The 14,339-nt window shown below is 39.0% G+C and overlaps 1 protein-coding gene across 1 annotated transcript in view; it reads left to right on the top strand.

Moving 5' to 3' along the window:
• The window catches only part of MAL (mal, T cell differentiation protein), a 33,915-nt gene that overhangs the window by 17,444 nt on the left and 2,132 nt on the right, over positions 1–14,339 (top strand). Inside the window, exons 2-3 of the mRNA XM_063289918.1 lie at positions 6,090–6,257; positions 12,910–13,029. Of these exons, the coding sequence (XP_063145988.1) occupies positions 6,090–6,257; positions 12,910–13,029 (288 nt within the window). The remainder of the gene's footprint in view (positions 1–6,089; positions 6,258–12,909; positions 13,030–14,339) is intronic.

Raw genomic sequence — 14,339 nt, 5'->3', positions numbered from 1 at the left:
AACAGCTATAACATTGTAACAACGTTGTTATCAGATCAGATTATCCTGACAGAAAAGACAGCCTCAAGATTTATAGAAATCTGTTAGGGAAGTCAGGTGACTACAGTGACTTGAAGTAGGGTAGGGATCAGCAGTGCAGACAACACATGTCATTTTCTGCTAACTCAAGGATGGATGGGTAGCACTTCAGCTTGGCAGTGGACAAAGATATGGGACATGAGATGAGATTTTGGAGGAAAAAGGGGGTCTAGGAAGCATCTTCCCTGATTTTGGAATTTAGCTGGAAGAAAAGTGGGCAATAAAGTGACTTGGGGAAGAGTGGTGGTAGGATATGTTTAAATGTCACCTCGCGTTCAGTTTTTGTTCCTGCAAATCTCCTTCCTGCATTTTAGTATTTCAAGCCAGGTTTGGGAACTCTGGAAATCTCTGTCTGTCTTAAGCTGTATAATTCTGTCCTGAATCTCCCCTCCCCAAATGTCCAGTAGGTAGTGGGGTAATAATTCAGTGAATTAATTGATGTAAGCTGGGGAAGACTGTATGTCTAGCAGCTTATACCTCTTTCTAAGGTAAGCTGGTGAGCTGCTTTTGAGCATTGAGCGGGAGCTGGTCAAAAGGAATTGCACACAGTCTGGTGACACACCCTGCAGCAAATATTTTTAAAAAGCCTCTTTTACTGTGTCTCAGAAAGTCAACCTTGTATTCAGCAGCAGTTATTCTTGTCCCACCACATTGCAAATTGCCAGATGTGGCAGGGGAATTCAGTTTGTGCATGAAGTCAGAACTACTTCTTGCCTAAGAATAGTGTGTGGTTGCAGGTAAGTCCTGGGATGGGATCCAAGTCCAAGCCATAATGGGGGTCATCTGTAAAAAAAATGAGGAGGGCTGTAGATGCCATTTGAGATCTGAGGTGGGAGAGAAAATACCTTTAGCCTGTCCTGCAAGCACAGTAGCCATGCTATATCATTCAGAGAAAGGGAGAGCCCTTTTTGAAACATTCCTGTCATTCTGTTAATAGGACCTGCTGAGCGTGTCTCTCCTCACACTCAGCAGGTCTCTCCTCACTCCCCGAACACTCTAGTGCTCAGCATTGTATCCTACTTAAAGGTTACCTTCTGAAATATGGATTCACAGTGCTAGAACCTCCATCATGCTGGCTGTGTTTGCATGGTATACTGAACTACAAACCAGTGATTTTAGCCTGGTGTGTTGTGGAAATTTAGCCCCGGGGTGAGCTGATGGGTCATCCTGATGTGTAGACAGTTTTTCCACTGCTGGGAGGGGGATGAAACAATCTTCACAGACCGTACAGAAAGGCTTGTGGGGAAGCAGGTGGGGAGGATTGTGGCTGCCTTGAATTTGGGAGGTGGGGTGAGGCAAGAGTCCCCCCCATGCACACCACTGGGAAAACAGGCCACCCAGCAGTGCCACTATATTGTGACGATGGAAACACCTTTGCCTGCAGCTGAATTACAGTGGAGCAGACCAAAAATGATCTGGCTTCCAAAGCCAGCCAATATCATGAGATCATGAGGTCTAGAGTTGCTTCTGAAGCAACAAAGCCCATACAGATGTCCTTCAAAGAGTGGACCAGGAACCTCGAGACCTGGTGGTTATAGTTTAGTACAAGGAACTAAACACTACATGTTAGCAGTGCTAATAATGTATTGTTATTGTGTTGCTTTAAGACAAATACTTCCACCTGTAAGAAAACTTAAAACCTGTATTACCTGGGGGTATCACTTGGGCATCACTGTTTCTCCACAAACAAGTGGGTTGTCAGCTCCTGAAATAAAAAGATCTCTTTCTAGGAGAGAGGTGGGGTCTGGGGTGGGGGCATACAGTGCAGCCTTTTCCCAAGCTGTTGCTCTTTTGATGTGTTGGGACTGCAGTGATCCAAATTCCTCATCTAGTACAAAATTGCTGACCTATTGCCTATTCTTACTGGTTTCCTCCAAGAAGCTACGGTACGTCATCCATGCATTGTCTTGGGTCATCTATAGCTCCCCACACAAATTAATCTGCTTGTGATGGCACAGCTGAAGGGAGCCATGACACAGACTACAGACAAAGCCTATGTCTTCAGTCACAGCTTCCTCTTCCCATGTGTGGGTAAATTTCTACAGGGAGTATTTACATTAGAATTGGAAGGAATTACTTTCCCCATCAGCTGAGAGAGATGCCAGGAGCAATACTGCCTTTTACCTTGAAAGCAGTGTTTTCAGACTTCCTATGTACCATTCTTGCTTATTAGATAGCATAGACAATGATTATTTGGGGGATTTGGAGTATTTGTCTTCAAAGTAAGAGGTACATTGTTTAGGGGGAATTTGTGTATGATGATGATGGTTTCTAGTACTATGTTATTTTTTGTTTTGGCTGACTTTTTAAGCTGCTTTGATTTGGTCCAACTGAAGCAGGATAGAAAGTACAGTCAGGAAAAAAGTAATATTTCTTGCCCTTACTCTGAGTAATTCAAAATGAGATATGTTTTTCTCTCCCTATTTTGTCTTCACAAAAACCTTGGGTGGTAAATTCCTGCACTCCCATAGAATTCCTCCCAAATTCAAATTTTAGTCAGCCCAACAGAGCAATTTAGCACGTAATTGCAAAGTAGATTATTAGGATATAAACCCGGGGAAGAGGATATACTGTAGCATCTAATTAGGCTGCTTGGTTCTGGTTCTAAATGTAAAGTTAGTTTTTCTTCTAGCTGGTATGAACAAGGGTCCTAGCTGAATTCAGCAATGCTGTCTGTCATGGCTGCCCCTAGAAGGAAGAATTTCAGCGAAGTATTTGTGCTTGAAGAGGAGTTTCTATCAATTTATGCAAGCAAGAACATTTGAAAGAACCCATACTACTAGCCTAGCAACCAAAACTAGCTGAGAAGGGCAAATGCAAATGTTCTCAAGGTTGGGAAATCAAGGAACAAGGAAGCTGTCCCATATTAGGAGCTGATAAGGTATCACCTGATTGACATATCATACTAGTCATGGTTTGGGTTCCACTTAGTAGTAGTAGTCTTTACTGTGGTCATTAACCAGCACAAGGAAATTAGCATTCAAATATCCAAAATATCCAAGACTAAATTGACAATATCAGGGTAATTAAGAAAAGCACATAATTGGCTGTTTCTCTGTTGTTTGCTACCTGACAAACACTGGTGCAAAGTAGAAGAACTTGTAGGTAATAAACACAGCCACTGAGTTGGGTAAGGGAAGGTTGGTGTAGTGGCAACGTAGCTACTTGATAGGGAATATTTATAAACTATGCAGTATTGTGTATCTGCATATGAAGAGAAAAATGCAAGCATTTTTGAGCACCCTTGAAACCAAAGACCTTCCTCTTGTGGGAAGGACTGAACTAGAAGTTGATTACTATAGCTATATTATAGTAGATTAATTATAACTGGATTGGGAAGATTAATTATAACTAGAGTTTGGGTGTTGTGTGAACAAAGTCTATGTCTGCTTTGGCAGCTAATGTAGAATTGCTGTGCAACAATTAATTAAATTCCTTTATTAAATTTATATAGGCACCCATCTTACATTTGTGACTCAGTTGCAACCGACAGTTAGGGCCATTATGCAGGGATCTTTGGTATTAAAGAAAAATGTAAACCGGATGTAAATGTAGTACCTTGTCCTTAGTTCTGCTAGGAGGTGTGGCTCTTTCAGTAGTAAGTTGTAGCAAGGGGTCTGATGGGAAATAGAGAGCACAAGCCTGCCATATTCAGGCTCCACTCGCACATCCCCTCTGCATTCCAGGGGATCTGTTGTAGCTGTTTCCCAAGTGAAAGGGATCCACTCAGGCAGGTAATTAAATTCCCACAATCTGTATTTGAAGAGGAGGTGCCCCATCCTTTCACCTGGAATCTGGATGGGATGGAACAGGAAATGCTCTCTCCAGGCTAAGTGTTTAAATAAATAACTCTAGTTTCCCTTTTTAACCAGGCTTATCAGGGCAAATGGTTTTGAAATAAATAGTTCTAGAACAAAAAAAGTAGTGGGGGAATGAGATAGTTACAACGAAAGCTGGCAATCATTAATCCGCTGCAGGCAAATTGGCAAAGAGATAGAGGGACAGAAACTGTGAGTATAGCAGCACTGAAAAGAAATAATATATCCCTGATACTTCTGTTTATACTTTCTCTGCCAGCTTGATCTGAACTGGTTCCAGTTCTCCCATTGCTTCTGGGCAGAGTCTGAGTCCTAAATTCAGTCAGGAAACCTGCTGCTTTAGTCCTTGCTGCTCTCATGACCTGAAGTCCCCTCGGACTGGGGGAAAAAAATCCCCCCCCCCCAGCCATCTCTCACTGGAAGAGGAGAGTGGCGTTGTAGCTTCTGAAACCCTAAATCTGTAAGCAAAATGCTAGATGGCGACATAAAAAAGCAATAAAGCCAGTATCAGTAGTAGGGTTACAAAAGTATTTGCACATTCTCAGAGCTGGGAAACAAATGCTGGAGCAAACCCAAGCTTCAAAGGAATGTAATTGTGAGCAAAGTGCTGGATGGCAAATACTTTAATATAACTATACAACAGAGAATGAGTTTGTGCCAACTGAGCAAATGGTTCAACATCATCTAGTATCTGAATTCCCCAAGAGTAATATAGCTGTTCCTTGCAGAAGATGGTAAACACTGTATCGTACTGGTAACTCATTAGTAAGCTGCTCCAAGTTCCCTGAAGGAAACTGATATATTGATGAGCTAGTATTTACATACATACATACATACATACATATCCATCATGCTGTTCCTTTGGTGATAAGTGACATCTCCCAGTTCATAGCTTGCCTTGATGGGATTTCAGACAGAGGTCTTATCCATCATTCACGATCAGGGGAAAAATGCCATCAAGCTATTGTTCTTCCCATTGTGTGCCTTCCTTGTTGTAAGGGTCTTTCACTTTATTATCTTTTTGTTCTGTTATCACCATTAAAACCATTTTTTGGTTTAGAAATTCTTTAAGTTAATGTAAGGTGGGATGGAAATGGGAAAGATATAGAACAGCACAGATACAGGTAGTCCTCAGTTAGCAACTGCAATTGGGACCAGCAACTCGGTCCTTAAGTGAAAATCACGTTTCCTTTGCTTTACAGCATCAGGATACAACCCCAAATGGCCAGGTAAGCCCAAACGGCAGGGAAGGTTTCCAGAGGAACTCATGAGGAAGCTGGGTAAAAGGGCAAATCTTATAGCCCTTTTCTCCTACTCCCCTGCCTTTTGGAATGCTCACCCAGGCACTGGGATAATTAGCAAGAAGGTAATTAAAGTTTGTATTTACATTCGTTGGAGAGGAAGGCATTACAAGAGAGTAAGCAGGCCCACAGTGGGGAATACACATTGAAAGGAATGCGCTGGCACTGGTTGTTTGCTGGTTCTTGTCAGTTTCCGATAGCAGCGCAAGCCCCCTGGAGGGTTCTAATCAACTAATTAAGGTCACAGAGCAGTTTGTTAACCCGAGGTTAGCACTTTTTAGGGAAGCACTGAGCTGCAGAGAAAAGCAGCTCAGGAAGAGATGGGTGGCCATTGCAATTAACTGACTTCTGTAGTTGTAGGGCATTGTATGGCATCGGGGTTGATATAAGCCAGGACCAGAAGGACAAAGTCCATTATGAATTTAACAGAGTGAGATTGGGCCAGTTACTCTCAGTGTCACAGTTTGATTATAAAGATAAGGCAGGGTGATAGAAATCTTGTGCACTACTCTTGGAGGAAGAATGGATATAGATGAATTTTTATACCATGAACTGTGTTCTTCTAAATCCGTTTAGGTCTTGTAAAGGCACCATGGTTGGCTTTGTATAACATGCTTAACCGCAAGCTACCCAGTCTTGTTTGTTTGTTTGTTTGTCCAATTTTTATCACCGCCCATCTCCCCGCTAAGGAGGGACTTTATTTCTATGCTTTATTTTAGCATAAGCTAGACCAGTGTTTTTCAACCTTGGCGATGCTGGCTGGGGAATTTTGGGAGTTGAAGTCCACACATCTTAAAGTTGCCAAGGTTGAAAAACACTGGTTTAGCACACTGTGAAAATCTAGCCAATGTGTTAATTTTTAGTGACAAACTACTTTTATACTTTCTTGTAGGTTTTTGGTGGCCTGGTCTGGATCCTTGTTGCTTCTACCAGAGTTTTTATACCCATGAGTCAAGGCTGGGTGATGTTTGTCTCCTTGTTTTGCTTTGTCATTTCTACACTGCTTTTCCTCTTATATTTGTGTGGAGCTCACGGTGGAAAAAGTGCTTGGGTTGCTTTGGTAAGTCATTTCAGAGATACTAATACTGTATATATTAAATGCTACCTCTTTCTAAAATATCAGATCTTACAACAGTGCACCATATGCCTCTTCTCTCCTGAGCTAAACTCACACGATGCAGATAAACTGGTGAGCTGTGCAAAAGAAAGACGCATCGTCGAAGTATTGAAGCAAATGGCTTCAGATGATGTCAGTCTAGCCATTTGATGATATGGGGAAAGGACACACAGCTATGGCAACCCATCTGTCATGCTGAGACAACACAAAGTTAGATGGATCCTTTCTGCAAGAGGCTGCTCTGTGCCTTTATAACTCATGAATTTTTAAAAGTTCATGAATTGCTAACAGCAATTTGGTTGTGCTTGTGAAAGTGGAATGTTAGAGTAGCAAGGTTATTCTGGTTACACCTTGCTTTCCTTAGCTTCAGTGGAAACCATCTGCCTAGACTTCTCACTATTGTCTTTTCAAGGACGATGCCTTAAGGTCCTTGTGCTACTTTGTCACGAAGTATCAATTCATGCTTCCCACTTCTGATGGGACATTTTGGACATCAACTCCCATAATCCCCAGCCTGCATGGTGAAAGGAATTGCCATTCAAGATATCTGGAGAACACCAATTCTATCTAAACTTATTTCCAGATTTTGACAATAGGAAATAATCACTCTTCTAAAGAGAACATCAAATGATGCAATTATTTTATTATTTATTTATTTAATTTCTATAGCCACCCATCTCAACAAGTGACTCTGGAAACTTGACTGCATAGGACATACATTAACCTGTAGTGCCTTTTTATAAGATACTCAAGTAAGCACTTGGCACTGGCAGTATGCTTTCACTTTATGTTGTTAAAAAGGAGCTGAATTGTTCTTTAACAGTGAAGTAAGCTGGACACTTGACTGGAAGATGTACAGCCAGAACTGATCCTTGTTTAATTCTCCTACTTTTGGATTTAAGCTTTTTTCTCAACAGAATAACCTGAAATTCTAACTACTGTAGTTTAACTAACCTTGAACTTAATATCTAAGGATATTCATGTCTTCCTTGGAAAACCTTCCTTTTCATAATTTTGATATAATTTGCCATTGAGGGAATGGACCACTCCTGCTCTTGCAGAGCCATGGCAGGCAAGCCACCACTGATATTTTTTTTTTATTTTTTTTAAAATAAATTTATTCACTGCCCATCTCTCCCCTACGGGGGGACTCTGGGTGGCTTACAATAAAATAGAATTAAAATATAAAACCATTACATTACAAAATACAGTAAAAATACAAATACAATAAAATCTACATGGCGAAAAGATCTTAATCAGACCTTGAGTGTAATAGGCCCCTTGGAATCACTTCATGGCGCTAGCCATCCCCAGGTGTAATTATTCCCCCTCCCATTCCAAGCGTGCCTACAAAACCAGGTCTTTAATCTTTTGTGAAAGTCCAGGAGCAAGGGGGCTTGTCTCACGTCTGGGGGAAGGATGTTCCAAAGGGCGGGAGCTACAGCAGAGAAGGCACGCTTCTGAGACCCTGCTAGATGGAGTTCTTTTATAGATGGGGCCTGTAACATGCCCTCCTTGCATGACTGGATGGGGCGGGCCAATGTAATAGGGATGAGGCGGTCCCTCAGATATCCTGGCCCCATGCCATGTCGGGCTTTAAAGGTGATGACCAACTCCTTGGATTGGACCCGGAAGCAAACTGGGACCCAGTGCAGCTCACACAACAAACAAAATATTACAGCAGAACTGCATAAACCCTTGGCATGCAGTGTGCCTTTATCCCCTCAACATAGCTTATTATGACCAGTAAGTGCTGGAAATCCTAACACTGGAGGTCATGGATGTATCCAGCTTGTAAATTCCACCCCCTTCTCCAGCTCTCATTTACGTATCATATACAACATTCATACCAGCAAGTGACAGATTATAATACCTACTTTCATTTATTTAGCAATCGTTCAGCCCTAAGTTATACACTTAAGGGAAAATTAGACTTATAATTCTGAATTTCTTTCCTAATTGTTCCTAGTTAAGAATGATTAAAATAACAGAGGTTATAAAGTAATTTATCTAAGAAGAACTGATAGCAAGTCTGATCAGTCAGGAGCTGAATTAAGAACTGAATCAACTAGCCCTTTTTCTTCTCTCTTCTTACACAACTTACAGAACAATATGATGGACTCTGAACAGGATTTTTTAAATAAGTCCATATCTGGACATCATTACAATTTTATTCCCTGTTTGGAAGGGAGACATTGGGACAAACTGTTTTCATCTGATCTCTGGAATATTATCTTCAGATTCTAGTCTTCTACAGTACCTCCATACCTCAGAATGAATGATTCAGCTACTGATCACTGGAACTCTTACGTCCTCCTAGCCATTCTATGGCAACGTTTGATCCAATAATATGGGACAGAAATGGAAGGTCTTCCTGTTCATTCTGGAGTGACTTCTTTCATTTGTCATGTCTGCAAATGGACCAATCATTCTAGCATGACTTTTTGATTAAGTTGATCATTAGTCATGATACTCTTTTATTCTTGCCCTTTTCTGAACCTGTTGCAGTGTTTCTGAATTCTTGAACAATACTCAGGATGGGGTCTAATCAATGCAGATTCTACTGTTTGTGATTTGGAAACTGTATTTCTATCGATGCAAACCAGATCATACTTTGCATTTGCTTGCAGCCACATCATACTACTGATTCACATTTAATTCGTAATCAACTACTATTTCAATGTATTTTTCACAAATATCATTGTAAAGCAATTGATTTCTAAGTGCGCAGATTTCTTAGTTAACTGTTGCTTTCAGCCCATTTCTGTAATTTATCAAGTTATTTTTGTTTCTGTTGTATTTGTGGTCCCACAAAATTCTGTGTTATATGAAAAATTGATAAACATACTACCAAATACTGAAGAATGAGCCTTATGGCACTGCACTTGATATCCCTGTGCAGTTTGATTTGGAACTATTGATGGACACCTTTTAAATAAATTTTTGAGCCATCTATGTATTCACTTAATTGTTAGGCCATGTTGCCCCTATTATGCCCTTAATCAGAATGTCATGCAACTGAAATCAAGGTATATATTACAGTGAGAGCCAGTTTGGTGTAGTGGTTAAGGCATCAGGCTAGAAGCTGGGAGACCGTGAGTTCTAGTCCCACCTTAGGCATAAAGCCAGCTGGGTGACCTTGGGCCGGTCCCTCTCTCTCAGCCCTAGGAAGTTATCTGATTAAATGAGATAATGTTAGTGTAGCAAGACTTGTGTTTGTCAGATCTATGCTAAGTTCTATTACAGATCAATTACTTTATGTCTTTTCCTAGAATCTTCCCAGCCATGAGTATTAGAATTATAATAGTCAAAGGACTAATTTTAAATATAGGGATAATATTTTCCTTCTTTAGGCATCTGGCATTTCACAAGTTCTCCAGGATTTTTCAAAGCCAATAAATAAAGCATTGACCAGATCATTACATAGTTTCTTTCATATGCTAGGATGCAATTCATCAACCTTCGGGATATTCCCATGGCTATGTTTCTTTCATCTCATTATTCAATTCTGCAACTTTGTCTTGCTCTGCACATTTCCTGGTGAAATACATACAGTATTTGTTTAGTTGAGAAAGACTGAATTATAATCTGTTAGTATTTTGTCTTCAGTGAGCATATATTATACAGATTCTTGTCCTTTTGTATTTTAACCCTAATCCTAATCCTAACCTTTTTTTTTTGTTATTTTGACATCTTTATTAACTTCAGTTCATTCTGAATTTTAGCTTCCCTGAAGTCATTCCTACTATTCCAGGCTACCAACTTGTACTCTTCCTTGTTAACCTGGTCCATTTTGCAACTCCTCTATGTAATTTTTGTTTTGTTTTGTTTTTGGATCTTCACTACATTTTTTATGTAGCCGCATTTGCTTCTTTTACTGTCTTCCTCTCCCAGTGGAATTGCTTGTTTGCTATTATGCTTTTAGTATTTCCTTTTTAGGAACTCCCTCCCATCTTGAACTTCTTTTCCCATTAGGTTTTCCTGCCATGAAATCCTACTCACTGTTGCTCTGGATTTCTTTTTCTAAAGTCCAAGATACACATTTGATTTCTGTTAAATCAAGAATTCCACCATCAGAGGGGCACTTCCCCTATTCTTTCTGCTTCTTCCATATCCTCAAGCAAATCTTCCCTGTTAATTAGTATTAAGTGAAGGGTAACTGATCCTCTTTTGAACGATACAATAACGGCAAGAGAAGTCATGAATTTCCTGGAAGGACTGTGCTTGGCAGAGCTATTAATGTAATTAAAGTTCTAGATCTCTACTATTCATGCCTCTTTGAATAGTGTGCAATTTGTTTTTAAAGGGCATCATCCATATCCTTTCCTTGCTGTACTAGACACTAACAACAGTATTCATTTGTTTCTCTGCTTCTTTTCTAATGGATGCTCTGGACTATACTGAGAAATTAATTCACTTGGATTTCTGAGTGATGCACATACTTGTAACATATAGTGAAATTCCTCTTCCCTTTCTATTGCTCCTGTTCATTTTGAACAAATTGTATCCTTCAGCTATAGTATTCAGTCACAGGACTAAGCCTACTAGGTCTAAGTAATGCCTATTAAATCATATTTAGTTTTTTATATTAAGAGTTCAAGCTCATCTTATTTATTTCCCACATTCTGAGCATATGTGGCATGTGTGAATATACAGGCAACAAAACTCAGGAATTAAATTTTAAAAAAATAAATCATTGAGTGGTTTAATAGGTTCCATTACTACAATATACAAGTATGTATTTGAGGTTATTTAGGTTTTTCATTTTGAAAAATGAATTTAACCCTTGGTCCTCATAATCAAGTTCACCATGCTTTGGCCAAAAACATTTTAACTAATACTCATTAGGTGCAACCAAACATATGCCGGCAGTCCATCAATGAAATAATTCAGACAGGGTCTCAGAAAACAAATCTCTCCTATGGTCACCATTTGCATAGTCAGTCATTCACCCACAGCATGCTTCTTTCCCTTTCCTGGCCTCTTCCATGGACTGGAAGGATGAATGAGGACACCACCTCACTTCCAGTCTTGAGATTGCTTTCTCGACCATTAACATGCGTGCTCAGATTTTAGATTTAGCCATCCTTTGCCATAACATTTATCCCCCTATTTATTATCAGGACAAGATCTTTGTCAATGGACGTAATAAGTCCTTGAAATGGTTCTGTTACAACCCTCACTATTTCTTCTGGCAGGTAGTAAACTGATGATCAACTGATAGTTGGACTCACTTTGAACAGGGGTTTAGCATTTTTCTTTTTCTTTTTTTTCAGATAGCTTTTTTGAAATTTAAGGAACAGAAATAAAATCTAACAAGAAATAATATTTAGAATAAAGAAAGAAAAAGAAAAAGAAAAAAGAGATAGGAAAAGGCAAAGACAAAAGTGCTGGAAAAGGAAAAGGAAAAGGAAAAGGAAAAGAAGTATAAAGAAATGAATTCTGAATTTCTTTTACAGCAGTTATAAGTATAAATGTATATTAACTTCTTACTCTATGGTTACAATATGACTTACATTTTTTCTATAATCTATTTTTAACTGATCATCAAAACCATATACCATAATTTCATTTTTTTGTGTTTCTTGCAAAAAGTCAATAAGTGGTTTCCAGTCAACATTAAACTTAGACAAAGTCTTTTCTCTAATCAAAGCCATCAGTTTGGCCATCTCAGCAAGTTCCATCATCTTCACCATCCATTCCTCCATTGTGGGTAGTATCAAATCTTTCCACCTTTCTGCATATAATAATCTCGCTGCAGTTATCATATATAAAAACAAAGTTCAATGATTTTTTCCAATTGTTTTCTGTCAGTCCCAAAACAAAAACTTCTGGTTTCCCTTGTATATTAATCTTTAAAATCTTCTGTACTAGTATATATATATTTGAGTCCAAAATTTTCTGGCTTTTTTACACAGCCATCAAGTATGGTAAAATGTCCCCTCTTGTTCACATTTCCAACATAGATTTGAAGTACCTTCATACATTCTAGACAATTTTTCTGGTGACATATACCAACGATACATGATTTTATAAAAATTCTCTTTAAGATTATAATGTTAATGTAAATTTCAGTCCTTTCAGCCACATATTCTCCCACTGTATCGTTTGTATATTGTAACCAAATTTTTGGCCCATTTTATCATACATTCTTTCACTTGTTCTTCTGTTTCAAATTTCAGTAAAAGTTCATACATTTTAGCAAAAACATGTTCATCATTTGTACACAGTTCTATTTCAAATTCAGTCTTACAATGTCCAAGACCAAAAGGATTTAGCATTTGAGTTCAAGCTGCTTCAGGTATGGCTTATGGATGAGAAGAAGGCCGCAACATGAGAACCCTTCATAAACAAGAGGATGCTGCTGGGGCATCTTTGTGCCATGCTGGGTGCAAGTAGGAAAGACCATAATCCTTACTGATGTTAATAGCATTTTATAAATGGTCATTGCTGAAAATGAATGCAAACTGAACTATCTGCTCATATTAGATGCTTATGGGGCACAAGTTCGGGATGAGAATGCTGCTGGCTGTCCTATAAATAGCAGAGTTTGCAGGATTCTTAAGATATTTTTTGTGATGGCCTTTTTTTCCAGGATGCTTTCTACCAGGTAATTGCATCAGTTTTCTACTTGAGTGCAGCAGTTTTGCAAGCCTATACTACAATAATACATAAGGAACTGTGGAAGAATTACCAACTAGATATAGCAGCTGTGGTGAGTATATGTCCTTCAACTAGCATTGAAATGATTCCATAATTAGGTCAGTCTTCTTCAATCTGCTGCTTTCCAGATGTACTGGGTGACTGAAAGAGAACTGGGTTAAATTTACAGATTAAGGAGAACTGGATATATTTTTTTACAGAAAACTTTAGGGTACAAAAAGATTTTGATTATTTAGGCAGCAAATTCTACTATTAAAATATAAAAATGGCAGAAAAAACTGTTGTCTTAAAGAAACATCTTGCCAGTTTTCTTTGCATAGGAGGGAAGGTCTCCTTGAAGTTTCCCATATGTTTGTGTGCTGCTTCAGAACTATTTTTACCTTTATATGCAAATTCAGCTAATGGAGTAACAGATATATGACTGAGATATCTCTGATTGGATGACAGCTCTGCTTACACTGACGTATGTTGTTAAAAAGCTGTTTTATAATGGGTCAAGTTATTTGTGAGTTTAACCCAGCATTGCCTGTCCTTTGCTACCTGCAGTAGTTCTTTTCATGGATAATTAGTTCTCAGGGTTGAATCTGGAACTGTCTGAAACCAGAATGTGCTGCACCTCTGAACTATGGTCCTCCTCAAATGATTGGCACATGTAGTTGTAAAAGAAATGGGCTAAATGACATTATAGACATTGCAGATTTAAGAACTGCTCATTCTTTGGCTGTGATTTGACGACTGCTGCACACATGCAATCCTTTGGCATGGTTTGTAAGTAACCGGGGTTTGATTCAAGATCCCAAAGAAAGGAAGAGGTTTCTATGTATATCCTGTACTGAGTTTATCCTTATCCCTGGGTGGGATGGAAAATGACTAAAATGGCTCAGGCAGAACATGAACTCAACCAGGTACTTTTAAGATGTGTGGTGGGTGAATTTGTCGACCACAAGAATATAAATAGATTGTTGTATAAAATACAAGTATTATATAAAGTACAAGTCACTGGAGAAAACAAATAATTGAAGATTGCAGTGTATAGATCTTAGGACAGAATGTTATATAGAGGAATGCATAGTGCTGGACATAACTTACTACAGTAATAATAGATATGGCTTCCAGCATTTTCCATTAATAAACAAAAATGGGCTTTTAACCTTCTGGCCACATATGTAGCACCTGTGAGAAGTTAACATTGAGGGTGAAGGGTGATGGCTAGGTGTGTGTGAGTTTGAAGACAGGTCTTTATTGCTGTGCATTGCCCTTGTCTCTCTTGCCTACTGATGCTAATTAGTTACGTTACTTTTAAGAACCACAGCTTTGGCCATGGTGATAAATTCTGGTTACACAGAGCCTAAACCTAACCAT

Source organism: Candoia aspera, chromosome 1 (genome assembly GCF_035149785.1).
Source record: "Candoia aspera isolate rCanAsp1 chromosome 1, rCanAsp1.hap2, whole genome shotgun sequence".
Classification (NCBI taxonomy): Eukaryota; Metazoa; Chordata; class Lepidosauria; order Squamata; family Boidae; genus Candoia; species Candoia aspera.
Note: the sequence above shows the minus strand (reverse complement) of the source record. Positions and strands in the feature narration are given on the sequence as shown.